Here is a 27,680-nt window from a genome sequence, read left to right as displayed (position 1 = left end):
CAGTAGTGCATGCCTGTAATCTCAACTACTTGGGAGGCTAAAGCTGGAAGATTCAAAGTTCATGGCTGGTGAAGCCAGAATTAGACAGGCAGTCAGTATAGATAGGTAAATCTGGCATTACAGGGCAACTTAATAAGACTGTCTAAAAAACTTGAAAAAGGGTTGGGGTAAAAGTTGGGCATAGTGGTGTAATGCCAGATTCGTGAGACCCCAATAGACCTCCAGGAGCCGTATCCGATCCAATCATACAAGAGTCTTTATTGCAACTGGAGCCTGGACTCACAACCGTCTGCAATGCAGCGGTGCCAAGGAGTGAGTCCTGATTCTTAGTTCAGTGAGGATTTATAGTTTTTTTGGGGGGATACTCTATGCGTCACAACATCACACAGCAAATCATTTCACACCATAGGAAGTCAAACAACAACTCTTACATTGATTAGCACATTCATTGGCAGGGACCAGTCAGGTAAGGGTGATTGGTTAGTTCAAATGGTGGATACATTTGAACTGATTGGTTTGGGCCAAGAGGGGTTGCAAGAGTGTATAATGCTAAACTTGCAAGGTCAAGGGTCATCCCCCCTCCTTTGGACAGGCCCTGCTCTGAGGTATAGGCTGTTTTTTCAAAACTGGAGTCACATCAGTTTCTCAGAACATCAATTTAAAATGGCACCTGGGATTTGAGAGCCCTTGGTTGTCCAAGTGTTTTCAATAAGTCTTGTTCTTAAAGGCTTAGCCTACTACTTGCAGTTTGGCTGCTAGAGGAGACCCTAGGTCATTATCATCCAGTGGGCACAGTGAACCCAGATTTAAAGACAGGTCGTTAGTGTAGTTGGGTAAATGCAGTCTAATATCCAGTACGATAAAGAATATGGAAACCATATTGAGACTGGAGTCCAAAAAGAAGATAGAGTCCTATGTGAGCCCAGGAAACCAGAACAACACCTGGGGAAATTGAAATGTTAATGTCTCCAAGGCTTAGGGCCCATCTTAAAGAACTGTCAATGAAGTAGCTCTCAGCAAACAGGGACGTGCTAATCAAACCACCCCAGGCCCTCCCTGCCCAGATTACTCCTCTGTGCCCAGTTGTTCCACCAATTTCCCACCTTTTGGCCTTCTCACCTGCATTCTATCACTGCAGGAAAACAAAGGACAGGAATGTGGGGGGACTAAAAGAAGACCTTACATATAAAAAAGGGAGGATCTCCTCTTTCCATGAATTCCTCCTTTCCGGTCCCCTTCTTCCTGGGGCGGGGGGGCGGTCTTTTCTGCTACCCTTTAATAAAGCCTTCCACTTTCCACTCTACACTTGCCTCCAGTGCTTCTCTCATATTATACTTGAGCATTTGGGAAGTAAGGATTGGTAAACAGCGGTAACAACAAGGCAGTGTTACCACCAGTTATCAGTGACAGTTCTGCTCCCTCAGGTGTTGAAATTTGAGAACAATAGAGAAGTACCCCAGGCAAGCACATAAATCAGGGTTTATTTAAAAAGGGGTAACAAACACCTCTCCTGGGAGGGAGAAGAGGGCCATAGCTGGTATCCCCAGAACCGAAGTGTTCTGCCCTTGGTATGTGTCTTAGGCTTCCTTTGTTCTCCTGCTCTCTTCCCCTTATCTTTTTCCTTCGGTGTACATAACTAGGCCCAGCAAATGCTCCGTGAGATGGCCAAAAGGTGTGAAACAAGTGGGAAGGACAGGGTGGAGCAGCCCAGGACACATTAATTAACAACTTTTATCACTCTCTGTAGGGAGGGGCCATTCCTGGGACTGGTTACCTTAGTAACAGGTAGGAGCAGGGGCAGGTTCTTGATAAGGGTGGAGGAAGAGCACAGAAGGAATTAACATTTCAATCCCTCAGAGTACAGTCTCCCCCAACTTCCCCAACTCAAATTGGCCTCCTTGATCCGCCCAATTCCTGCCTCAGCAGGTCAGGCAGGAGGAGTGGGAGGAAGACCTGAGGCCTTGCTCTGAGGTTTTAACAAAAGCCTTCCAACCTTAGGCGTTTTCATATTCACCACAGCCCTTTCAGCCCTCCGCGCCCCGTAAACTTGACCCACCCACTCCAGAAAGCCCACTCTGCAAAAGCAGGGCCCTCAGGTGACGTTAACTTCCATTTCAGTCTCCTAAGAAGGAGGGTATGGAAAACCCCTTCCGCCACGCCCACACTCGCCCATCTGGGCTTAGGACGGAGCAGAGTCCTCCTGGGTCCGCCCGCCTGCGCTGGAGGCCCCACCCCTCCCTGACCCTTCATTGGCTCTGTTGACCGGCCCCCCTAGCTTTGGCTTTCTATTGGTCAACAAGGCCGCCGCTCAGCTTTCTTCCCGGGGCGTGCGGCGAGCGTGACCACGCCCCTTACGTTCGGACGCTAGGTCGCCTCGGGAGGCGGCGTAATCACCGCCTAGGAGGAAGGAGGTCGGCTCTTCGAGGAGCTGCTATGGTGTTGAGTTCCCCGGGAGCGCCGACCGAGCCGAGGCGTTCGCTGCCATGAAGGTGAGCGGTTGGTGGAGCTGGGCAGGCCCTCCTCGCCCCTCCTGTACGAGAGGAGGGCCTCCTTACTTTCTGCTTTAGCGGGTACCCCACCGGCTCCTTGGAGACCTCTGCGGAGGGTGGTCGCCGGCCGGCGACTGGGGCCCTGGGTTGGAGCCTGGTCTCCCGGACCCTCGAGCTCGCATGAGCGAGCCTTAAGGAGCCGGGAGAGGCCGTGTGGGCCCAGCGCAGAGAAGGGCTTTCTTTGGGGGCAGGAGGCAGGACCAGTAGTGCTCGCTTCAGCCCTCCGTGGCTTTGCCCACTGCATGCCCTCTCCCTCCCCGAGTCCTTGAACTAACCCAAATGTCGGGAACCTCACGGGACCAAAAGGAAAAAGAGTGCCGGGAGTGAGGAGGCTGGGGCCAGGCTTACAGGCTAGAAATGCCTGGGGTAGGGGATCCCACCCTCAAGGAGTTCTTGGTAGGCTTAACGTTGGGACGGTGACCTGGAGCGCCAGCAAGGTAGATGTGGCTGCATTGCCACTAGGTACGCAGCAAGTAATTTGACAGCTTTTCTCCCAGGTGGGAGTGAGAGCGTGGGAGCATCACTGATGAGAAGTTTAAGAAAAGGGGGCAGAGGGGAAATTCTGGCCTACTTTTCAGAGACGATTCTCTCAACTTGGTCGCTGAGAGTTCTAAAGGGCTTCTCCATATAGCGATCAATTCAGGTATTGATTTATTTAACGAACTCAGATGAAGTGGGATGAGTCATAAGGTGGTGATACGCTTCCAGACATGGACGGTTTCATTAATCTCAATGAACTGTGCTTGATGTGGGTAAAGAAAATAACAGTGAGCTGTTTGTTAGGTTAACTACCTTCATAAAGCCTCGAAGTTTTACTGTGGAAGATTGAAAAGGGATAGGGACAAGTGGGTAGGGACATTCAGTAAATATTTTGTTGAACACTCTCTGTTTTGGCCAAGAGGAAGATATGGTGAATAGGAATATTTCAAAATACAGTCTCATCCTTAGTAAAGAAGGATTTTGCCAATCGAAAGGGAAAAGACATTCGCTTGGCAGCTAATTACATTTCAAGGCAGAATGATCTAAGTTATCTCCCCCCCCCCCCCCCCCCCCCCCCCCCCCCCCGCCAAAACAAAACAAAACTCAACTCAGAGGCAGGAAAAGATACCTCTGACTGCAGGAAACAAGATTTTTGGAATAGGTAACTTTTGAACTGTGCCTTGAGGTATGAAGATATTATAAGAGTATTTATAATTCCCATTTTAGTTATAAAATATTTCAACTTCAGATACCTATTAAAATATCTAGATATATTTTATTTCCTGAAAATCATTATCTTACTGTTAAGATTTAAAATCAAAGCAGGGAAAAAAGACAATAATAAATCAGGGGTCTCATACATATACCTCAAAAATATCATTGACTTGTTAATGTAAAGTTTTTATTTTTAATATTTTTTTAGTTGTTGATGTTTATTTTATTTGATATGTGGTGCTGAGAATCCAACCCAGTTTCTCACACATACTAGGCAAGTGCTCTACCAGTGAGCTACAACACCAGCCCACCTAATGTTAAGTTTGTGCCCTCTCAAGGAACTAGATAGATATGGAAGGAGAATTAGGAATAGGCCCAGTGTTGAAATTTTTAAGTATGTTCTTTAAAAACAAGTGTTTTTGAACTTAAGTGGAAGATACTGCTAGGTGGAAATTTTTAGAATCAGTTAAATGGCATTTGGAAACGTAGAAAAGATATTTTCTGAAGCACATTGCAAACTTGGGTAGTTATATATCTATGCAAGATGATAGGAATCTAGCTTTCATTTTTTGTTTTGTGAAACTGGATTTACAAAATTTAGGATTGGACTTTTTTTTTTTTCCTTAAATTATTGAAACTGTGTAATTGTGGATATTATTATCTGTAGATTTCTGGGAAAGACCAGTGACTCCTGATGTCATGGAATGGTAACATGAATATTCATGTAAGCAAATACTTTGTATTTATTTATTTTTTTAGTTGTAGTTGGACACAATATCTTTATTTAGTTAATTTATTTATTTATATGTGGTGCTGAGGATTGAACCACAGCCTGGCATGTGCTAGGCGAGCGCTCTACCGCTGAGCCACAACCCCAGCCCCCCCCACATGTAAGCACATAATTTGAGTTAGGATTAAAGTTACTTCAAAAGCTAAGTGACTAGATAAATACATCTTCATTCAATCCCAGGAATATGTGGAATGCATGTATTCTTTTATTTTTTTGATTTGTTTAGAAACTGATGTTTTGGCATCAGTTTACTTCTTACATGTAAGTAACTGTTTAACTCTAGAATTCATCTGCTTACCTCCCCACAATGGATTGTTTTAAAAATCTAAATTGGTGTCATATGTTAATTTGATTTTGCTTCTCCTTTCTGTGTTTCCAAGTTTATATTGATCTCATCCTTAATTGTGCTAATCACATTCATTATTCCTAGCTCAAAATGAGTTGTCAAGGATAAAGTAATCTACTAACTGTAATTTCCTGTTTTTTTTTTTTTTTTTTTCTCTGAAAGGAGGGGGAGTGGTGCTAAGGGTCAAGTGTACTGTTTTAAAAGACAAAAACCCAACATGAGGAAGGCAACATTTATGGTTTATACATGCTTTACCATTAAAAAAAATCTATCAACTTGACCAATATCTTGCCTACAAATATTACATTTTAAAGGCCAACATCTGTTTTAGGATATAGCATTTTTTTTTTTTTTGTGGTATAGGGTTGGATATTTTATTGTTAAAAAGGCGGAGTTCCTATGTGTTGTATTTCATTTGAAGCAGCAATTTGAGTAAGAAGTCCTTTTACATTCTAAGGACTATGTTTCTCAAGTGGCTCTAAATAGGGTAAAGATTTTGTTTATCTCAACTACTTTTTTTCTGTTTCTTTTTAACTTCTCTAGGTAGGTTTAACTGTCCTGAAATTTAAACTATAAAATGTGTTCTTTTATATCACTGGTTCAAAGATTTGAAACATCTTTTTCTTATTTTTTAACACAAGTGCATTCACTGAACTTTAGAAAATTAAAAGTTGTCCAGAATTTAAAACAGAACCCATAGTTAATGAGTTCTTAATAATAGCTGAGAAAATTAATATTCCTGAATATGAAACTTTTATGTTCATTTTTAAGATAACTGTAAAAATATTACTGCATTTAGATTTAGAATTTTCGTAAGCAAAGTAGTACATTATTACTGTTGTTTACTTAATCAAAAACAAATGACTTAGATTATTTTGTTTTTATACCTAACTTTCCCTGCCCTCTGTGCATGTGTCCTCCCTCCAGTGTCAGTCTTCATGGAACCTACCATCTTTTTTCTAATTCTTTATTCTAAATAGTCTGGGTGGTTAGTATTACATTTGATGGAATCATTAAAAGGGCTCCTATGCTAATGCAATTGAGAATAGGATCCAAAATTTGTAGTAAACTTCAGTTAATTCTTTAGATTATTTTGAAATATTTTTACATGGATTCTAAAAGGACATTAGATCATGCACACAATCAAAAACTGCAGAACCTGAGGCCATTTGAAAACTGGCACTCTGCCACAAAGAGGGCTGGGCTATTGCTCTTATAAACAAACAGAACATATTTCCTCTTGGTTTAGTTGACTGAAATAATGATTCAGAATGAGTTTGTATTGTTTGAGTCTAATGAACCTGAGAGAGTACTTATAACATTGGTGGTCTATTGTTGTGGAAACCACAGTGCTGGCAACTGTCACCTTCATCCAAATTATATGGGCTTGTAGGTAGTACCTTCCTTTTGCTCCTGCAGAGGGGTAGGACAGTTTGTGAACACTTTTAGCCTTCCTGCTACCTGGAGAATATAGAGGAACTTTGATGTTGGTGAATTTGAGTGAAGGACTAAGTATGCTTGGCTCAGTACATTCAGGATGAGCTCACATCTGCCCTCTGAGAGAAGATGACATTTTGGTTTCCATCAGCTAGCTAGGTGTTAAGCTGCCCTTGATTAATTATGCCAGTGGCTAAAAGGCATATTAAGACCAGTTAGTTGGCTGCACAGCTGAAGTCATGTTCTCCAATTGGTGTTTTCAGTACAAAAGCAAACATTTTAATTTCCATTTGTTTCTTTGTTCACATTGGGAGTTATGGGTATGAGCTGCTTTAAAATCTTGGTGCCTGGGCTTTGGAAAAAAAAAAAAAAGGCCAGAAATGTCATTGGATGCTAGAATAACATAAAGAAAACTAATTGTTAGGGGCACTTCAGGTGGGTTTTAGAATTTCTTACTACAAACTATGTAAGTTTTTAAATGATGTCTGGTTCTTAACTGATGCACAAGACAGGAAACCATGGTCTCATGACTGATCTATCAGGACCAATTTTGGTCAAATGGTTTAGATAGGAAATAAGCTGCAAACACAGCTAAATTCCCTGAGGTTGGGATTTTGTGCCAGGCATAAAATATTATGTTTCAAACTACATTCATAGTCAAGGGAGGGAATTTAGCATCTCTGTAGATTGCTGTTCTAACATCTTGGACTCGTGATGTAGCCTATATAGCCCTGCTGTCAACCATGGCCCTGAGTAGGGCATGTGAGTCCCAATCAAGACTTAATTTCTAGTGATCCTGATTTTGGTTTTTTTTAATACTCTTTTAAAATTATTATTATTTTTATTTGTTCTAATTAGTTATATAGGACAGTACAATGCATTTGACACATTGTACACAAATGGAGCATGACTTCCATGTCTGTGCATGGTGCTGAGTCACACACAGTATTTATGGGTTGGTGTAGATAGGGTAATAATGTCTGTCTCATTCTACTGTCCTTCCCATCCTTACTGCCCCACCCCTCACCTCACTCCCCCCTTCCAAATCCAAAATTCCTTCATTCTCCCCCAACCCCCTGCCCAACCCCGACTTTGGCTTCACAAATAGAATAGTAATTTTTTTTTTTTTTTTTTGTAGTGAGAATTGAACTCAGAGTGCTCTACCACTGAGCCACAACCCTTACCCTTTTTTGTTTATTTGTTGGTGCCAGGGATTGAACCCAGAGGCACTTAACCACTGAGCCCCCATCATCAGCCCTTTTTTTTTTTTAATATTTATTTTTCAGTTTTCGGCGGACACAACATCTTTGTTTGTATGTGGTGCTGAGGATGGAACCCGGGCCGCGCGCATGCCAGGCGAGTGCGCTACGGCTTGAGCCACATCCCCAGCCCCTTATCATCAGCCCTTTTAAAAAATATATTTTATTTTAAGACAGGGTCTTGCTAAGTTATTTAGGGTCTCGCTGTATTGAATTTGCCATCCTCCTGCTTCAGCCTCCCAAGTTACTGGGATTATAGACATGTGCCTGCGCCCGGCTCATTTTGTTTTATTTTGAAACAGGAACTCAGTTCCTGAGGCTGTCCTTGAACTTGCAATCTTCTTGTCTTAGCCTCCGGAGTTGCTGTGATTACAAGTGTGCATCACTGTGCCTGGAAAAATGAAACATTTAAAGGGGAGCCAGGTAGATGAGTTCAAGCCTGGGAATATTTTTCTTTTGGGTGGATTCTTAACTACTTAACGATGAAGGACAAAAAATAGTTTAAACAGTAGGATTGTGCTCAGGGCTGCTTTACTACCAAGCTATATCTTTTGCCCTTTTTTATTTTTACCACAGGGTCTTGTTGAGTTGCCCAGGATGTGATCCTTCTGCCTTAGCTTCCTGAGTAGCTGGAATTGTAGGAAAGCATCACCATGCCTGCCAATGGCTGCTTTTGACACACCCTGAAAGTCACACTTTCTCTCTATAGTGCAGATTTCATACGCCAAAACATGCATGAGTGTTAGGAAACAAAAGCTTGGGTAAAGAGTGAGTTAAATGAAGAAAATCACCAATTTTCAGCAAAAGTAAGAGGGGAAAGGAACTAACTTAATCAGATTAAGTTAAAAAAGCTGAGCATTTCTGCATGGACGGGGGGAAACTGGACTGCAGGCATGGCTGAGGTATTTGTCTCAGAAAGGTAGAGGCACAGGCTTCAGAAGTACCTGTGGCCCCTTTTGTTCAGTAGTCTGTGGATGGTGATTTTCCAGTGGAAATAGTATAAGCAGGAAGGAGAAATCTTTAGACTGAATATCCTTGACTTTAATTTTTTTTTTTTTAGTTGTAGATTGATATAATACCTTTATTTATTTTTATGTGGTGCTGAGGATCAAACCCTGTGTTTCACACATGTGAGGCAAGCGCTGTACCACCGTGCCCCAGTCCCAGCTTTTGACCTTTTAACTTTGGCTGTATATCAAAATCACCTGCTTAGGTTTTTTTTTTTTGGCCCAGGATGAACCTCAGACCAGCAAAATCAGTCTCTAGGACTGAGACCCAGGCATCAGGATTTTTTAAAGGATCCCTTGATGAGTCCATGCAGCCAAGATGGAAAACCTCTCCCTGTCTTAGGGCAGTTTCATAGCCTTAGGCAGTTCTTACCAAGAGGCAGTGACCAGTCCCTGAGGTACAGGACTAAAACTACTCCAGAGTTGGGGAGGTCAAATCACTAATGAAATTACTTCCATTACCACACCAGGATGCCAGTAAAATGGGGTTTAATAGGGAAGTGGAAATAAGTTTTTCAAACACACTTAACGGTAAAGAAAGGTATTTCACATAAAACTGGTGATTGGGGCCTCCGTTTCAAATTTCTGAACTATCAAGAAGGTTGGAGTGTTGCAAATGCTACTTTGAAGATGAGAGCCGTGCATACATGGATACCTTTCAGTATTCTAAGAGTATGCTCTTTTTTTTTTCAATTTTTAATTTTTTTTAAGAGATAATTTTTAATATTTATTTTTTAGTTTTCGGCAGACACAACATCTTTGTTTGTATGTGGTGCTGAGGATCGAACCTGGGCCGCATGCATGCCAGGCGAGCGCGCTACCGCTTGAGCCACAACTCCAGCCCTAAGAGTATGCTCTTAATGTATGACTTATTATTGGTCTATTTTGTCCAAATTTAAATTCACAGATCCTAATGAGGCTGCAACCTATATTTTCCAGTGTTGTTTTTTCTCCTTCTCCCCGACCCCCTTTTGTACCAGGGATTGAACTTGGGGGGCACTCAACCACTGAGCCGCATCCCCAGCCCTATTTTGTATTTTATTTAGAGAGAGCGTCTCACTGAATTCCTCAGCACCTTGCTTTTACTGAGGCTGGCTTTGAACTAGCAATCCTCCTGCCTCAGCCTTCCAAGCTGCTGGGATTCCACACTGTGCCCAGCTTCTTCTTTTATTCTGTGATGTCTTTGGCTAACAGCAGTAAAGTACATCTACACTGCACTGAGTATTGGGTTAGAGCAACATACTCCTGCCTGGGATATTCTGGAGGTTGTCTTGGGCTTTTTTGTTTTTAAATCTGGAGATGGCTGAGGGGAGTTAAAAGTATTCTTTTTTGTTATTTTCTTTTTGGGGATGTAGAGGAAATTCCCATATTCTTGTAGAAATATGAGGAATGGGACAACATTGTTACCTTCTAATACTGACCTCTACACAGAGATTCCACCTGTTTTCCCCAAATAAATTCTCTGTTCCCTTCACTAGATCTGTGTAGATAAAAAAAACGTTTTTAGCCTGAAGAATTTTTTTTTTGAGACAGAGAGAATTTATATATATATATATATATATATATATATATATATATATATATATATATATATATATATATATATATTTTAGTTTTTTGGCGGACACAACATCTTTGTTTTTGTATGTGGTGCTGAGGATCGAACCTGGGCAGCATGCATGCCAGGCAAGCGTGCTACCGCTTGAGCCGCATCCCCAGCCCTAGCCTGAAGAATTTTGATGATCATTCTCATTAACATAGTTTGAACATTATATCCTTCCTTAACTTGTAAGATTGTCTCTGGTAGAAAGGGTGAAGTATGACTTTTTAGAAGTACTGCCTTTAAAAGGGAGTTTCATTGAGGTTTTCACCTGTTAAATCATGATCTCTTTTACCTTAATTGTTCTTTACAAGAAAACAATTTGAACCACTTAATAGTGTGCAAAATTTAAATAATGTTACATTGCCTGTAAAGAGGGAATACAAAGAAACCTTTTGCACAGGTGTCAGCCATATGGAACTAGAGTCCTTGGGAGAAAGAAGGTTGTGGTCAAGGAAACATCATAGGGGAATGAGAAGGGGGATAAAAGCAAATAGGCCTCCTAGCTCATCAGTAGCTATATTAGCAGGAGGCTAAAGCTTCCTGAAGACTTTGCTTCTTTTGACTTCTATAATGAAGTGAAATTTGCCCAGTGGCAGTTCTGCAGGTGTATTCCCTCCTTTCTCCCAAAATTATGTGCAATTTGAATTTTTTAAAAACAATATGTTTTCAATAGTTTTAACAGGGCTTACTTTTTTCTTTTATTATTTTTTAAAATATTTTTTAAAATAAAGGTATTGGACACAATACCTTTATTTTTATGTGGTGTTGAGGATCAAACACAGACAGAGCTTCACACATGCTAGGCAAGCACTCTACCTCTCAGCCATGACTGTAGCTCCCTATTTTCTTTTTATTTAACAAGATCTGAGTGTTTTCAATGCCAAATATTCTTTGGTAATACCAGAAGATTATCTTTCCAAATAGCTTGAAATTTTGGTGCCTAGAGGAATGCAGGTTGAGCTTCTCTTATCCAAAATGCTTGGGATTGAAAGTCTTTCAGATTTTGGTGTTGTCTCTGGAGGCTTCACCTGTTAAGTGTCTCCTATTCAAAAATCCTATGAGCATCTCTTATTAGAAAATTCAAAATCTGAAACTTCTTGAGCATCACGTTGGTGATTTCAAAATTTCAGATTAGAGATGCTCATCTCTAGATGTGAGAACTGTGTTAGTTACCCCACCAGAGTGGCATTCCCTGGGGATCCCAGACAGCCCAGGTTCCACTTAGCTTTAAACTGTGGCACTTGTGTTCCTTTTCAGGCGGGTGCCACATCTATGTGGGCTTCGTGCTGTGGGCTGCTGAATGAAGTCATGGGAACCGGAGCTGTCAGGGGCCAGCAGTCAGGATTTGCAGGAGGCACTGGTCCTTTCAGATTTACACCAAACTCTGATTTTTCCACCTACCCACCAGCAACTCCGGAAGGGCCTAATATAGTTTGCAAAGCCTGTGGACTTTCATTTTCAGTCTTTAGAAAGAAGGTGAGTTGGATGACTTGTTACATACAAGACATATGGGATAAGAATTATTAATCATAGTTTATTTTGAATAGGTAATGAATTTTTTTTCTTATAAAAATATGAAAACTTGGTCCCATTGATTTTTTTTTTTTTTTTTCCCATTTAGAGAGGTATGCAGTCAGGGATTATATTTCTGTCGAGTGTTCTACATAGACATTGTTATGTGTCACATTGTCAGGCATCCTTTTGTCTGAACTTTGACCTGTTTGTACCATTTCATTCTTCCTGATGACACTTATTTTTTTGAAGCAAGAGATTTAATTAATCTGCAGTTTCATTCAGAGATGATTTACTGTAATTCCGATCTCAAGTTTCAAAAAATTTGTCTCTAACCATGCTCTTAACTCACACGAAGAAATGAGTGTAATAAGCTAAGTGCTGTTTAGAGGCTAAACATAAAATGGGCTTAAATTCAGCTCTTTTCACTTTTCTTTGATCTTCATTTCAATCTTTTGAATATGCAGACAAAAAACTGTTAGCTTATGAGAACAGTGCACCAGGCAGAAGTGGCTACAGCTGAGTCTGTGAAGTTCTCTAGGGCATTGGTGTGGGTTGTGATTAAGGCCACGTAGGTGACAGGTTCCTGGATTAGTGGGTCCTCTCTTGAATTGACTTGGAAAGATTGGTTGCCTTTCTCTTCATTCTCTGTGGGATTCTTTTTTCCTCATCTTGAAGTGAGGAAGTCCTTCACATGGGAGACCAGGCAGAGTGTGTGGCTGTGCACTCCATGTGGTTCAAGTCAGCTGTGTTCTGCTAATTACATGTTTGCACCAAGGGGCGGGAAGGTTTTAATTCATTAACACAAGAGTGTCTGTTTTCCTTAAAGTGCAGTATTTGAACTTCACTGAATCTAGACTGCCTTGGCATCGACCGTGTTGATTTTTGTGGCTTTTGGAACATTAAAATTCCTGTGAAAATGGTGCCACAGGGGATTTCATAAGAACTAAAATTTAAATTTTAATAAAGGCAAGAATAAGGCATGGTTTTCATAATAGCTTGTATCTTGCTATCATTAAATGCTTCCCTTCTGTCTCTTCAGCATGTGTGTTGTGACTGCAAGAAGGATTTTTGCTCCGTTTGTTCAGTCCCGCAAGAAAATCACCGTAGATGTTCTACTTGTCACTTATTACAAGAGACGGCCTTCCAGCGCCCTCAGTTGATGCGACTAAAAGTGAAGGATCTTCGGCAGTATCTCATTCTTAGAAACATACCAATAGATACTTGTCGAGAGAAGGAAGACTTGGTAGATCTAGTACTGTGCCACCATGGACTAGGCTCTGAGGATGACCTGGACACAAGCAGTCTGAATTCTTCACAGTCCCAGACTTCTAGCTTTTTTACACAGTCATTTTTTTCAAACTACACCGCCCCCTCTGCTACCGTGTCTTCCTTTCAGGGGGAGCTTATGGATGGAGACGGCACCTCCAGATCTGGAGCACTGGCACAGGTACGAGAGGGTGATAGATTGCTGGGGTCCCTGCATGCTTACTCTTGGCCATATTTGGTGGCCTTTAGTGCCTGATGACTTCAGATAAACCGGAAGTTAGGATTTGGAGCAGTGTTTCCGCACCCAGCTGAATTGGCACTTGCAGCCTCTCCCGCTGCATGTGGTCTTTTGTGTAGATACAGGGTGGCCCCAGGGTCCACTGCCTGGAGAGTCCAAAAATAGCTCGTGGATTTCTTGACCTTACTTCAGCACTAAATAGTACTGACAGAAGCTGGGCATGGCGGCATACCTAGGTCATTCCAGCTACACTGGAGGCCAAGGCAGGAGGATTGCAAATTTAGACCAACCTGGGCACCTTATCTCAAAATATAAAATAAAAAAGGGCTGGGGGTGTAGCTAAGTGGTAGAATGCCCAGTGTTCAATCCCCAATGCCAGACACACACACACACACACACAAGTGATGACTGAAAAAGCAGCATGTACATATTTGCATGACTATTTGTATAAGTGTCAGTAACCATAGAAATAATCAGTACAGTAAATTAATCTGATGCCCCCTCTCTTGACATTAGTGAAATTGTTCCTAGTTTAGATACTGAAAGAGCCATCTAAGTAGAAAAATGTAGTTATTTGCTAATTTTAATTTGAATATTATCCCAATGAGATTCTTGAACATCCTGGTTGAATAACATGTAAAGACTTGTAGTGGATATTCCCTGGTGTGTGAGTGATTATAAAATGTTGAATTAAGCCCGGCATAGTAACATTCACCTATAATTCTGCTACTTGGGAGACTGAGGCAGGATGATTGGGAGGTTGAGGCTAGAGGCTAGCCTGGGCAACTTATGAAGACATTTTTCAAAAATCTCCGAAAATAAAATGATTTTTTTCCACATTTAATTTTCATCCCTGAAGAAAGGGGTTTTTGTTTTGTTTTTTTTGGGGGGGTGAGGGGTACTGGTGATTGTACTCGGGTACTTGATCACTGAGACGTATCCCCAGACCTATTTTTTTTTTAACCTTTTTTGTTGTTTTTGTGCTGAGGATTGAACCCAGGACCTGTACATGTGAGTGCATGTGAGTCAAGCACTCTACCAACTGAGCTATATCCCCTGTTGTAGATGGACACAATATTTGTTTTATTTATTTATTTTATGTGGTGCTGAGTATCGAACCCAGGACCTCATGCATGCGAGGCAAGTGCGCTACCACTGAGCCACATCCCCAGTGACAGGGTCTCACTGAGTTGCTTAGCACTTTGCTTTTGCTGAGTCTGGCTTTGAATTTGTGATCTTCCTGCCTCAGCTTCCTGAGCTGCTGGGATTACAGGTGTGTGACACCACACCCAGCAAGAAAGGGGTTATTAAAAGTAGATTTTTTCATCTGTATTTTACTCAAAAATAAGTCCAAGCTGAGAGATTTTATTATTTTCTCAAATAAGAACTGGCATAATAAGACTTTTGTATCCTTTTTGGGAATAAGATGCCATTTGGGAGATGTGGGTGGTTGGATGCTACAGTATAGTACCTATGAGTCAGTCAATTGGGAATTGACCTAGACTATTGTAGAACTGTGGTCGAAATATATTGAGAGAAAAGATGTGCAATGTGTAGTGGCACGTGCCTGTAATCCCAGTAGCCTGGAGGACTGATGCAGGAGGAAGACAATGGCAAGATCCAGGTCAGCCTCAGTAACTTAGTGAGACACCCTGTCTTTAAAAAAAAAAAAAAAGGCCTGAAGGTATAGCTTAGTGGTCGAACCTCAGTGTTCAAGAATAGGGCTGGGGCTCAGTGGCAGAGCGCTTGCCTAGCACATGTGAGGCACTGGGTACAATCCTTGGCACCACATAAAAGTAAGTAATTAAAGGTATTGTATCCATCTACTCTAAACAAACAAAAAACAAAAAAGTTTTGAAAGGCATATGATCAAAATTAAAGGGATTTCTGTTTTCCTTAAAGCAGACTGATTGTTGAGGATTTTTAAAAACTAGAACCAGCACAAACACTCTGAAGCATATTAGAAAGCCTTCTTTGGAATTAGAAGTGTGACTTAGTAGGATTGAGACCTTTCAAATTGGATGCTTATGACATTGGGGCGGATCCTGGTCAAATTAGCTTTCTTTGTTCAGTTAAACTAGCCTTTTGCATCTTGTAGTGCTACCCCTTATCCTTGGTGGCTTTGGCATTCCATGATGGGATGTTTCTCAGGGAATTAGTCCTTTGGTTTTATTACAAATTCTCCCCCTCCCTCCCCCCTCCCCACGAATTTGTTTCCACATAACTTGATGGAATATAAATTCTTCTTAATATTTTTTAGTTGTACTTGGACACAATACCTTTATTTTATTATTTTTATGTGGTGCTGAGGATTGAACCCAGTGTCTTACACATGCTAGGCAAGCTCTCTACCACTGAGCCCCAGCCCCAACCTGGAAAGTAAATTCTTTAGTCATGTGGGGCCCAACTCTGTGGGAGGGGCAGCAGCATTGAGGATCCAGAGAAGATGTGGAGTGTGCAAGGTATTTGGGTCATCCTTTTTTTTTTCCCCCCTCAGTACTGAGGATGGAATCCAGGGGTACTGTATTGTTTTTATTGTGAGATAGGGTCTAAGTTGCGTTGGGCCTCCTTGCTAGATTATGGAGGCTGGCCTGGAACTTGTGATCCTCCTGCCTCAGGCCCCTGAAACACTAGCATTACAGGAGTGCCCCCATCAGGCCCAGGCCCAGGCCCATTTTGAATCATTCTTGAGGATGATCAGTGGAAAGCTTTTCTCTAGTGATAAATATGGGTTGATAATGTTAGGAAAACATGATTCCTGACCTAATCAGATGCATCATGTGTATAGGTACAAAGTGAAATAGCTTCAGCAAACACAGAAGACGATGATGATGATGATGACGATGACGAGGATGATGAGGAAGAAGAAGAAGAAAATAATTTGCAGGATCGGGTGAGACCACTTATAAAATTTTTCCCTGGGGGCTATGGTGGTAGCTCAGTGGTAAAGCACTTGCTTTACATGTGTGAGGCCCTGGGTTCAACACTCAGCACCACATTAAAAACGATAAGTAAGTACAATTAAAGATATTGTGTCCATCTACAATAACAAAAAAATTTTCCCCAAGGGCTGGGGACATAGTTATAGTACATTGCTTGCCTAGCATGCCTGAGGCCCTAGGTTTGATATCCAGCACAACCCCCCCCCCCCAAAAAAAAATTGCTTTCCTAATATTTGTGAGCCAGCAGGAAGGGCAGGTGCCCATATAGACTTCTCTAGGATAGCACTGGTTTGAATGTAAGACAGTACATTAAAACCCTTCAAGGACTTCTGAGAAGTCTAGGAATCCCCAGTGGGGATTGTCTGGTAAAAGGGGTCTGGACTCGTGGGAACAGAGGTAATGGGACACTCTGATTTCAGACCCTTGGGCTCTCCAAGAAGCGAGTGAGAGCTTCGCTGTCTGACCTGTCAAGCCTTGAAGAGGTGGAGGGGATGAGTGTGCGCCAGCTGAAGGAAATCCTGGCTCGGAATTTTGTCAACTATTCTGGCTGTTGTGAAAAATGGGAACTGGTAGAGAAAGTTAACCGGTTATACAAAGAGAATGAAGAAAACCAAAAGTCATGTAGGTTTATTTTTTCTTTTTTTTCCCCTATAGTATCTTTCCTTAGGCTTTAAAAAATGGGGTTGTGTCAGATTTAGTTTTGGGAAAACTATTTACTTTTTATTGAATCTGAATTAATTATATGAGCCTGTTTATAGAATTGTTAGTAAGCTCATCATGTGATGTTGCTCTGAGACCACCCTTACCAAGTGTGTTCAAGAAATTATTTGTTGACTTGAAAGGTCCTTTCATCACTCTTGTCATCTTAGTGTTAATCTTAAATCCTGGCTGTGATATGGCATCCATTGACGTTTATGTACAGAATAGGCAGGAAGTCTTTAGGCACATCTACTTCCAGGGCAGTGCCACAGTGGCAGGCTCAGGAACCAGTCCACAGAAGCTTTAGAGGTTGGAGGCCGCTGGCTGAGGAATGGCATCCTGGCAGTGTAAATCCCTGCACGGTGCTTGGTAGACATGCGCGGAAGCCCCACCCTCAAGTTTTTGGTGTAGGAAACCATGACATGTGGCTGAAGAGTCTTTTTTGGTTAACTGTTTAATTTAACCCTAGGTCAGTCTGTTTGGTGGACACGTATTTTGTTTTGAGCACAGCTGGGACTTTCCTAGCTTGACTGTCTTGACGCCACTTATGCCAAGATTGACCCAAACAGTCTGTACTCATAACCTGCTGCTGGACTATTTCCTTTCTTGGGCCCATAAGTTGTAAAGAGTTGGAAGGAACCTTCCTACCCAGGAGAGGGGGCCAAGGCCCAGATTCCAATCTTACCTGAGTCCTCAGATGCCTGCTCATCTGCCATTTTACGCTATACATCTTCTCTGTAGGTCCACACCAGTCATGGACCATGAACTAAGACCCCACATTACAAGATCTCTTGACATTGCAGGCTGTGAAGTTTATTTGTCTTAAATCAAAATATTTCAGTCCTTCAAGCTTGAATTCTGGTTCTGTTCTAACCATGTTTCCCATTCCTCGCCTCTCTGACCTGTAGAAAGGGAAGCCTCCAAACTTCTAGCTGTAGGGTCAAATCTCAGCTGAGGTTAACTTTTTAAAACTCATTCATTGCCTTTCTTACTCAGAGCCTGGATTTTCTCAAAACCTGAGTATGGGTCATGGAGCCAGAAAGGTCCATCTTGTTTTAGGTAGATGGACTCCCAAGAATAAAATGGCAAAAGTATTTCTAGGGTTGTGGCTCAGTGGTAGAGCACTTGCCTAACATGGGTGAGGCACAGGGTTTGATCCTCAGTACCACATAAAAAACAAGTAAAAATAAAAGTTAAATTCTAAAAAAACTTTTAAAAAGTATTTCTAAGGCCAAGACAGGAGATGTAGCTTACTGGTAAAGCATTCCTGGGTTTAATCCCCAATACTAAAAAGAAAATAAAGGGAAGTCGGGGGAAAGAGGCTCTTTTTTTCTACTGAGATGAAATTTCAAAGTGGCCTGACGCCTAGTCAAGTGCATGGTGTTGCATATCTGTCATCTCAGCAACTGGAGAGGCTGAGGCAGGAGGACTGCGAGTTTCAGGCCAGCCTGAGGAACTTAGACCCTATTAAGTAAGATAAAGTATTAACAAATAAAAAGGGGGGCTGAGGAATATAGCTCAGTTGGTAGAGTGCTTGCCTTACATGCATAAGGCCCTAGCACCCCACCCACTAAAAAAATAATAAATAAAGGACTGGGGATGAAGCAGGTGGTAGAGTGCTTTGGGCTTAATCGCCAGTACTACCAAAAAAGGGGGGAAAACCCATTGTGGCCTGACTCCGGTGGGCCACATATAGAAGGCCAGGCTGGGGTTTAAGTTTCTTTTTTCTAAGTATAGAGTCAATATGTCCTTATGAAAACACCTTAAATTACACCAAGATATAAAATAGAAATAAGTAGCTGACATTCGTTGTGCATCTTACCTGGCCCTAAACACAAAACCTTGAGATGTAGACACTGCGATTTCTAATGAAAAGAACCAAAGTACACAGAAGTCAGGGATGGTTTCTTGTACAGCACTGTGCTGGTATCGGGCCTGCGATGGTCACTCAGCAGGTGGGCAGTGCAGCAGGGCAGGAGGCCTGGTCCACATCTCCAGCTCTGTTGCCTTTCAGATGGTGAGCGGCTGCAGCTGCAGGACGAGGAAGACGACAGTCTGTGCCGCATCTGCATGGATGCTGTCATCGATTGTGTCCTACTGGAATGTGGGCACATGGTCACCTGCACCAAGTGCGGCAAGCGCATGAGTGAGTGTCCCATCTGCCGCCAGTACGTGGTGCGAGCTGTGCACGTGTTCAAGTCCTGAAACCAAGGTTCTCCCCAGTGGGACACGCACCCCCAAACTCCATCCCAAACATTTCAATGCACAGAAGGGACTGGAAACTTACTGTTCAAAGGCAGAAGCTATTTTTAAAAATTATTTTCACTACTTATTGGGGGCATAAAGTTTCATCCTAAGTTGAAGAAACATTGGTCCGCGCCATGAGCCTGCCTGCGATCACGAGCTTCCTAGGTTTTACGGGGTTCTGTCACATTTCCCTCGTGAGCGCTAGTTGTTGAAGTCAGACTGTTGACACGTGGGCATCAGCTCCTGCTCTCTGGTGAATACTTACCCCATTCTTGTTTCCTTTTGATCCTATGTTGGAAACTTCTGTTCTCTTTGGGTGAGGTGAGCTCACTGTCCACAGTGGCTCATGTGGAACGTGCTAAGCAGCGGCCCCTTTGAATGTTCAGTTTATTAGTCATGTATATTTTAAATGCTAATATTTGATGAATGTAAGTTTCCACATTATTGCCATTTCTGGGTTTAAACATAATTGGGAACAACTGACATTCTGGTCACCTGTCAGGGCCTTAGATGAAACATGTCCATTTTTGTTTAGGTGCAGCTTTTTATGCTGTGCCTAGCTTCTTACATTAGGAGTGTGTGTGCTTGATTTTTTTCTTAATGTGTAATCAGTTTACACTGTTTTGTATAGTGAAGGTGTATTTTTAGTGCTACCTGCTAGCTAATTTCAACATTAAGAATAAAATTAGATTTAAAGGAAATGTTTTTGTTTACATCGTCTCAAGTCGGTTCCTGATTCATTTGCATACAGTCTGAATGGTATCTGCAACCTGGTCTAGCATCCTCTTCAGAATAAATGAGTGCACCTTCAAAGATGTCATAACAAATTGCAATGCTTATCTTTGCTGCTTACTTACCAGAAAGGTCAAGTACTGTTTAGCTGTTTGTTAAAATCGGGTGTTATGCTAGATGCTGTGTAGTTTCCAGCAGTTCTCAGTATCAGACTGGATAGATAGCGCCCGAGAAGTTAAAGGACTGTACAGAATCTCAGTTAAAATGTGGCTGTAGCTGGGTATGGTGGCACACACCTGTAATCCCAGCAGCTCAGGAGGCTGAGACAGGAGCAGCTTAGCGAGACACTGTCTAAATAAAATACAAAACAGGGCTGAAGATGTGGCCCAGTGGTTGAGTGCCCCTGAGTTCAATCCCTGGTACCCCCCCCCCCAAAAAAAAAGGTGGCTGTATCAGGATCTGGGGTGTTGTTTAGTGGTAGAGCACCCTGTAAGCATGCACAAGGCCTGGGCTCCATCTGATACTATGAGGGGGGAAAAAAGACGGTTATGTCAGAATAATTCGAACCTAGCTTGGATGTCAGTTTCTTTTAACCTTTTCAATACCACACAGCAAATAAGAAACTTCAGATAATTATGTTTCTTTCCTTAGGTCCGGTTTGAATCAGGGTGTGTTTTTGGTTGATCCCAGCTGTGGATTCTTCCTATTGGTAGGGGGCAGATGTTTTTAGAAATGGCCAACTTAAAAAAATCTCCAGGTTTTTTTTTTTTTTTTTTTTTTTGACTATGAAGCTGGTAACTCATGCCCTCATGTACTGGGGGATCTACTAGTAGACCTGAAAATAGCTTTGAACTTAGGGCTGAAAATTTGGCTAAGTGAAGAAAAACATGCCTTTCTGCCCTTTTTTCCCCCCTTATCAAGGCCCTGAGGGTATTTTCAAATGCTGAACCCAGGCTATGTATCTATGTATGCTATAGCTTTGTTGCCCATTCCCTGCCACAGCTGCAGGGGCACTGGCACCTGGTCTACATTTCAAGAGTGAACTCTTGAAATTTAATATCATCCCCACCCCCCGGCCCTGCAAATCTCTAACTTGGTGGTGGGAAGCCTTTAAATTCAGGCCAGCAAATGATGGTACACAAATTCAGATTTAGTTACATGTTAGCTTAAAACATGCTTCTTATTCTTCACTTTTGGATTTATATAGTTGGACACAATACATCTGTTTTATTTATTTTTATGTGGTGCTGAGGATTGAACCCGGGCTCTGCATGTGCTAGGTGAGCGCTCTACCACTGAGCCATAACCCCAGCCCAAATGGTGGATTTATTATTATTATTTTTTTAAGGTAGTGCTGAGATCACTTGGTTTAGTGACAAACTGACAGAGATGTTTAGTGCAACAGGCTTGACAAAGAACAGACAGCCCTTTTGTATCTGTGGATTCAACTGAGGAGTAAAAATATTTGAAATATTATACTAAACATGTACAGATGTACAGACTACTTTTTCCTTGTCATTAGTTCCAAAACAATTAGTTGTTACACGTTAACAACTATTATGTAGCATTTACATTGCATTAGGTATTATAAGCCATCCCTAGTGACTTGGAATATATAGGAGGATGTGTGCAAGTTATGTGCACACGGTGCACCATTTACTAAGGAACTTGAGCCACTGCAGACACCAAGGGATGGCTGCTAACTTGTGTGGCAGAAGGCCAGTCATTTCCCCTGCAAGTTGCATGGTTTAACTGGCATACCATGCATCTTTACATTAATTCTTTGATTAGGTAATGTCACATGGATAAAATTCTGCAGGTCCACACTGGAATATAGTGAAGTGCCCTTATCCTCCTTTTTTTAAAAAAAATATTTTTTAGTTGTTGATGACCTCTATTTTATTTATTTTTATGTGATGCTGAGAATCAAACCTAGTGCCTCACGCATGCTAGGCAAGCTCGCTAACACTGAGCCACAACCCCATCCCCCTTATCCTTCACAGTGAAGAGGGTAGTCATTTGAAGCTCCACTGTACTTTCCTTCATCAGCATCAAGTTCCCTAGAGATAGGACCTCTCCCCTGATGTGGGAAGCTATGGTTTAGTACAGCGAGTGCAGTCAAGCATGTGACTCTTTCACTATTTCATCTGCCCTGTGTGGGCCTACAGCTGTTGGCAGCAGGTAGCTTAGGCTGGCTTCACCCTAAGTTTATTTTTTTTTTTAATGGAAAGATTTATTTTTAGAGAGAGAGAGAATTATTTATTTTTTAGTTTTCGGTGGACACAACATCTTTATTTGTATGTGATGCTGAGGATTGAACCCAGGCCGCATGCACACCAGGCGAGCACGCTACCGCTTAAGCCACATCTCCATCCCACCCTAAGCTTATTTTTAAAAGGTCTGTACAGAGACCTTGGATTTGCATTGGGGTGAATCTCACCAGGCTGTTTAGTACTCTTGTGGCAAGCTCACCTATGGCCTGTCTTGCATGCCTAGAATATGTCAGGACATTGCTGTGTGTCCCTATGATGGCGTGGATCCCTAGCAAGTGGCAATCCTGCCACAGGTGCGCCTCGTAGACCTGTGTGCTTCGAGAGTCCTTATGGGAGAGGTACTGCCTTCTAACATGGAACTCTGCTATATTTTAAGCAGTCACAGCTGCAGCCCTGAGCCTCAATGTTGGCTGCTAACAAATGAATACAAGGACCTCTGAAAACCACTATTACTCTTAAAGCTATTTCCCAAGGAAGAGAATAACCCAAGTAGCAAGGAAACTATTATTTGCAAGTTCAGAGAACTAAGGCTACTAAGAAACAGAACCTGTGTCTCTCCATCATGAACCATCAGGACGAGCAAAGATAAATTACACTTTTATAAATAAACCAGAGTGTTTACCAATCTTAATTCTGTTAAGTGGACCACCGAGTTATAGGGTGCAATGGCTTCAGTGTCATTTTGCCACAATGGCATAATAAGGTAAAGGAGGGTAAATAAAAAATTGGACTGTTGCTGGGCATGGTGGCACACACCTGTGAGGCGTGAGGCAGGGGAGGCTGAGGCAAGAGGATAACAAGTTCAAGGCTACCCTGTCTCAAAAAGGGATGGGGACATAGCTCAGTGGTAAAGTACCCTGGGTCTCATCCCCAGTATTGCAAAACTGGACTATTAGCAGGAAGGGCTTGTCTAAGGGGGACAAGGTTTTATGTTCTTGACTATTGAGAAAAGAAGTTGGTTATCCTCCCCATCTTCAGATTCTCCACAGCAGTTATTTCTGTACATGATTATGAGGTTACAAGACCCTACTTAAAAAAAATTAAGTGATCTAAAATTATTTCTAAGAAGCCAAGTGTGGTGGTGCACACTTATAATCCTGGCAATTGGGAGGCTGAGGTAGGGGTATTACAAATTCAAGGCCAGCCTCAGCAACTTAGACCCTGTCTCAAAATGAAATATAAACATTGGGGCTCAGTGGTTAAGAAGCACTGTGTTCAATCCTTTACCAAAATTAAGAAAAAAACCCCAAGTGTCCTCTCTAGCTACTTTGCAGGAGGGGAACCTCTCCTTGAGTTGTCTCCTGTGGGAGATTTTTTTTTTAATATTTATTTTTAAGTTTTAGGTGGACACAATATCTTTATTTTACATTTATGTGGTGCTGAGGATCGAAACCAGTATCTCGTGCATACTAGGCGAGCTCTCTACCACTGAGCCACAACCCCAGCCCCGTGTCTCCTGTGGGAGATTTGAGGAGATGATGCCCAACCCCCACAAATCTTGGAAACTTCTACGGATAGGTAAGCAGCCATGGAAGTTGTTGTACAGATATGGCAAGAGGCCTCCACACAGGTGAGCTGCCCTGCCCCTTAGGGAAAGTCTTTTCCTTAATTTTTATATTTGGCCATATTACTTTATAGTCCAGAAACAGCTGAAGGAAAAAAAAATCATGTACTCTGAGGCTGCTATACTTTTCAAATTAAAGAGAAATTATATTGATCTACAGACCCTGGGCTTTCCAATTAAAATTCCTAGTCCTCTCCTCAAACAAAAACCCCCGAACACACAGATTTTTTTTTTTTTTACAACTATTTATACAAATTCAACAAAGGTAAAATCGCGTCAGGGAAAGTCTAGGAAACACCACCATACGACAATGGCACTTCTGAATGCAGAACATTACAACTAGGAAACAGCCAGGTTACGAACCTAAATGAGAACTCAACTCACACTTCAAAGGAGAGGAAAAAAGGAAAAGAGGCTGTGTGGGCGCATTTATTCTACTTCTTGTTTCACGGTATAAATTAGATCTATGTAGAGTACAAGAGCTCATGCTGGAGCAAAACCCTCCTGAGTGCAAAGGCTGAAGTCTGATTTGTAAAATTTCAGAAAAAGGTGAATTCTCTACAGAGGAAACTGGGCAGAGTGTCTTACTTCGACTGTAATTTACATCTGTCCACATCATGCTCTTGTAACTTCTTGACATACCAAGCAGGCTCCACTTCCAGTTAAACATGCTTTTAAGTGGAAGGTCTTGGCCCACTCTGTCAGATCTGGGCACATTTGTAGATGAGTTCTTTGTGTTGATGAAGTACAGGTTAAGTTCTCTCCTACCTGAAGGAAACCAGGAAAGTTGGCAATCTCGAAACAATAAAAACACTGGTATGCATTCAAACCTTGCATAAATAACTTTTAAACAATTTGTACAAAAATAGTTCTGCATAATGTAAGATGTAACAAAACCAACCAAACAAAATGTGTCAAGACGGCAGCAGATGTGGTGTGTGGTCCACTTTATATTGACACCAAAAACCTCAGCATTTCAAGGAACAAGGTGTCCAAATCAAAAACACCACAGGGGGTGGGGTAGGGAGAACCCCTAAAGCTCATGCTTCAAAGAAAATTCCTCCAAAGCCCATCTTCCTGCAACGGGAATGTCTTCTTGTAAAGGCCGCTTAACTGTGGTCCAGAAAGCAGTGCAGTTACAATGCAGAAAGACCAGAGGGAAGAGTCTGGCTCACACATCCCCAAATGGGTGGCTTCTCCCTTGGCAAGACTTGCAAAATGGAATCGTTCTATGGTCTGTTGTTCCAAGTTCCATGAGAAATAAAAGCCCTCGTGTTTTGTGAAGTCTTTCCCCTCCCTGGCTGCGCCCACCCCCACCTACCCCATATTTACATACTTGTCCTTGGACTAACTCAGTTTTTGCAGGAGTTTTTCTTCCACTTGCCCAAACTGGACACTCACAGACATTTCAGCTATGAACTGCTCACAGCCTTCCTTGGTGACTTGCTTGCAGTACCTCAGGTCAATATGACAGATATTTCCACAGCGTTTGAAGAAGGACAGGCACTGATCAGTGACCTTATTGCAGTCTACAGGGAAGACAAAATTATGTTAAAAAAGAAAATGTGAGGTGGGGGAAAAGGTGCATTGTACAAAGGCTGCTCCTGGCACTCTACAGTGGATCCAGGCACAGCTCTCTCACATGCAGCCTCTGATGCCCTAAAACAAAATGTATTTGCTTAAAATTTTTCTTCTTCAAATGGGCAATGGTTTCATCCACCAACTATAAAGGGTTCATTCGGACTGGGCTGGGGATGTAGAGCATTTGCCTAGAATGTACAAGGCCCTTAGGTTCCATCCCCAGTACCACTGGGGGAAAAAAAAAAAAACAGTATATCAAGTAAAAACCACTTAGACCACAGAGCTGCCTCTTCATGTACACTCAAGTAAATCTATCTATGCTGTCAAGAAGCTTTTTTCCATCTAATATACTGTTGAGTACTTTTCTATGTGCATTATTGTATACTCATCTGCCTGTTCCCTTTCAGATAATGCTCAGGGGGACATTGCTGGATCAGAGAGAATATTCTGTAAGGTCATCTTGGGATCCTCCTTTGCCTCCTGGTTCATTTCCCCTGTTTTTTTTTTTTTTTAATTCTGAATGTCTACCTGTGAAGAAGGATATGCCCAATATGCTGGAAGGGGATGGAGAGGTTCTGTCCAGAGAATAAATCAGAATGTATAACCCTAAACCACATAAGGCACCCCCCTTCAGCTACATATGTCCATCAATTTATACTTTCTATTTTCCTTGAAAACTGAATCCACAGTCAATTGCCTTAAATGTCAGTCAACATCTGAGATTCACCATATAGCAAAAGGAATGATTTCTTTTGGGGCAAATTAAATGGAGGAGATAATGATTCCTACCTTCCTCTAAATGGTGTCAAGCCAAGCTTTCAATTCTGCAAATACTTCAACAAAATTGATACAGGCGCATTAAAATAAGTTGGAAACCATAAACAGAACATGGGGACAATGTGCTATCTTTTATACATATAAGCTGTCCTATAAAGAGAACATAGGGCAAATGATCCCTGGGATGCTGGGACATGTAAAGAGAACTCATAAAGGCAGTGGGAATTCATGAATGGGGAATAGGTGGTGCTGAGAGGCTGTCTACACCACCTGCAGAGACACTGACAATGAAAGTTGGGCAATTAGTGAAGGTGGGAGAACTGACAAGGACCCTGGCAAAAAGATATTTTCTCTAGGGCAATCCCTTAATCTAACTAATCCTTCAAAAATGTTCCCCCAAGAGAGCCATATCCCCAGTCCTATTTTGTATTTTCTTTATAGACAGGGTCTCACAGAGTTGCTCAGCGCCTCACCTTTTGCTGAGGCTGGCTTTGAACTTGCGTTCCTCCTGCCTCAGCCTCCCCAGCCACTGGGATTACAGGTGCCCTGATCACTTTATAATCTTGTACAAAAGTCAAAGGAAGGATATTATATATGCTAACATATTATTCCTTCAGAAAAAGATGCCCTCAAAACAATACTTGATTCATTTTAAGTGTAAAGATAAGGATTTTAGCAGTGATAAAATATGCTTGTTTTTGCTACTCAAAATTTGACATGAGGCCCTATATTGAACAGGTCTTTTTCCCTGAGATCCAGTTATCCTTAGATGGCAAGAGTTGCTTACGGGTGTTCACCTAACCCGGACAATATGAGCAAACTCCATGGATGACCAGCTAACCAGGGGCTCTAGTGTCAGCTGGTAGGGTGCACCTGTCTGTGGAAGTCTGAGAAACGAATCTGGAGGAAGTCTAATACACAAAAAGAACCTCCCCACAAGAGTCCTTTCTATTCAGCTTTCTGAAGCCTTTGGGCTTCAGCTTCAGGGATTTTTTTTTTTTAAACCAAGGGGGCTGGGGTTGTGGTAGGGAGCTTGCCTCGCACGTGTGAGGCCCTGGGTTCAATCCTCAGCTCCACATAAAGATAAATATGTTGTGTCCATCTATAACTAAAAAATATTTAAAAAAACAAAACACCTCCCAAAAAAACCCAAGAGCCAAGGAGCATGCTGGCTGCCATATGATCCTCCAAGGAGGTGTGAAGGCTGTCTGCAGGAGCCAGATAAGCACAACAGAAAGGTAAGCATCAAGACACAACTGAGGCCACTCGACAGCTGCAGGACTTGTCCAGCAGGCCTCTCTAGCTAGGGGACCATTTCATGGGATGAGTGGTGATGGCAGTTGGGGTGGGGGTACAACTGGACAGCTCTGGAAGGACCCCCTTCAGGAGGAAGGTGGGTGAGTCTGGAAGATTCTCAGGAGGACTCAAGGGAGGGGTCTAAAAAAGGTGCCTGAGTGTGTCAACAATGGCAGCTAGGAGAAGGGACTGCCTACAGCAGGTGGGGCCATTCTCTGGTGTAATGGACTCTGACCAGCAGTTCCAAGGCTGGGAACTCACCCTAAAGAACACAGTATACGATTATCACCTGTGATGTTTTCTTGTCAAAAATATCCACATTGAATTTAAGCAAGTCTACAGTTCACAGGAAAAATGAAAATACA

The 27,680-nt window shown here is 42.1% G+C and overlaps 2 protein-coding genes across 8 annotated transcripts in view; one reads left to right on the top strand and one right to left on the bottom strand.

Annotated features, from left to right (window-relative positions):
* Positions 1–2,375: 2,375 nt before the first annotated feature.
* Positions 2,376–19,793, top strand: Rnf34 (ring finger protein 34). 5 transcript variants are annotated; one of them, XM_027949171.2, is made up of 7 exons: positions 2,376–2,489; positions 4,411–4,467; positions 11,443–11,661; positions 12,740–13,147; positions 15,993–16,097; positions 16,566–16,767; positions 18,860–19,793. In XM_027949171.2, exons 2-7 carry the CDS (start codon positions 4,438–4,440, stop codon positions 19,048–19,050), a joined length of 1,155 nt encoding a protein of 384 aa, XP_027804972.1. In that variant the 5' UTR covers positions 2,376–2,489; positions 4,411–4,437; the 3' UTR covers positions 19,051–19,793. The 5 variants fall into 5 exon arrangements, with proteins under 5 accessions (XP_027804972.1, XP_027804973.1, XP_027804975.1 ...); XM_027949172.2 differs by lacking the exon at positions 4,411–4,467; XM_027949174.2 differs by lacking the exon at positions 11,443–11,661 and having other exon boundaries at positions 2,377–2,489.
* Positions 19,794–24,054: 4,261 nt separating this feature from the next.
* Kdm2b (lysine demethylase 2B) overlaps positions 24,055–27,680 on the bottom strand; it is a 119,760-nt gene continuing 116,134 nt past the window's right edge. For all 3 annotated transcript variants that reach the window (XM_027949130.2, XM_071616631.1, XM_071616634.1), the window contains one exon: positions 24,055–25,190. In XM_027949130.2, the coding sequence (XP_027804931.2) occupies positions 25,009–25,190 (182 nt within the window). In that variant the 3' untranslated portion in view covers positions 24,055–25,008. The remainder of the gene's footprint in view (positions 25,191–27,680) is intronic.

Source organism: Marmota flaviventris, chromosome 1, assembly GCF_047511675.1.
Source record: "Marmota flaviventris isolate mMarFla1 chromosome 1, mMarFla1.hap1, whole genome shotgun sequence".
In the NCBI taxonomy this organism is placed as follows: Eukaryota; Metazoa; Chordata; class Mammalia; order Rodentia; family Sciuridae; genus Marmota; species Marmota flaviventris.
This window is presented reverse-complemented; position numbering and strand designations above follow the sequence as displayed.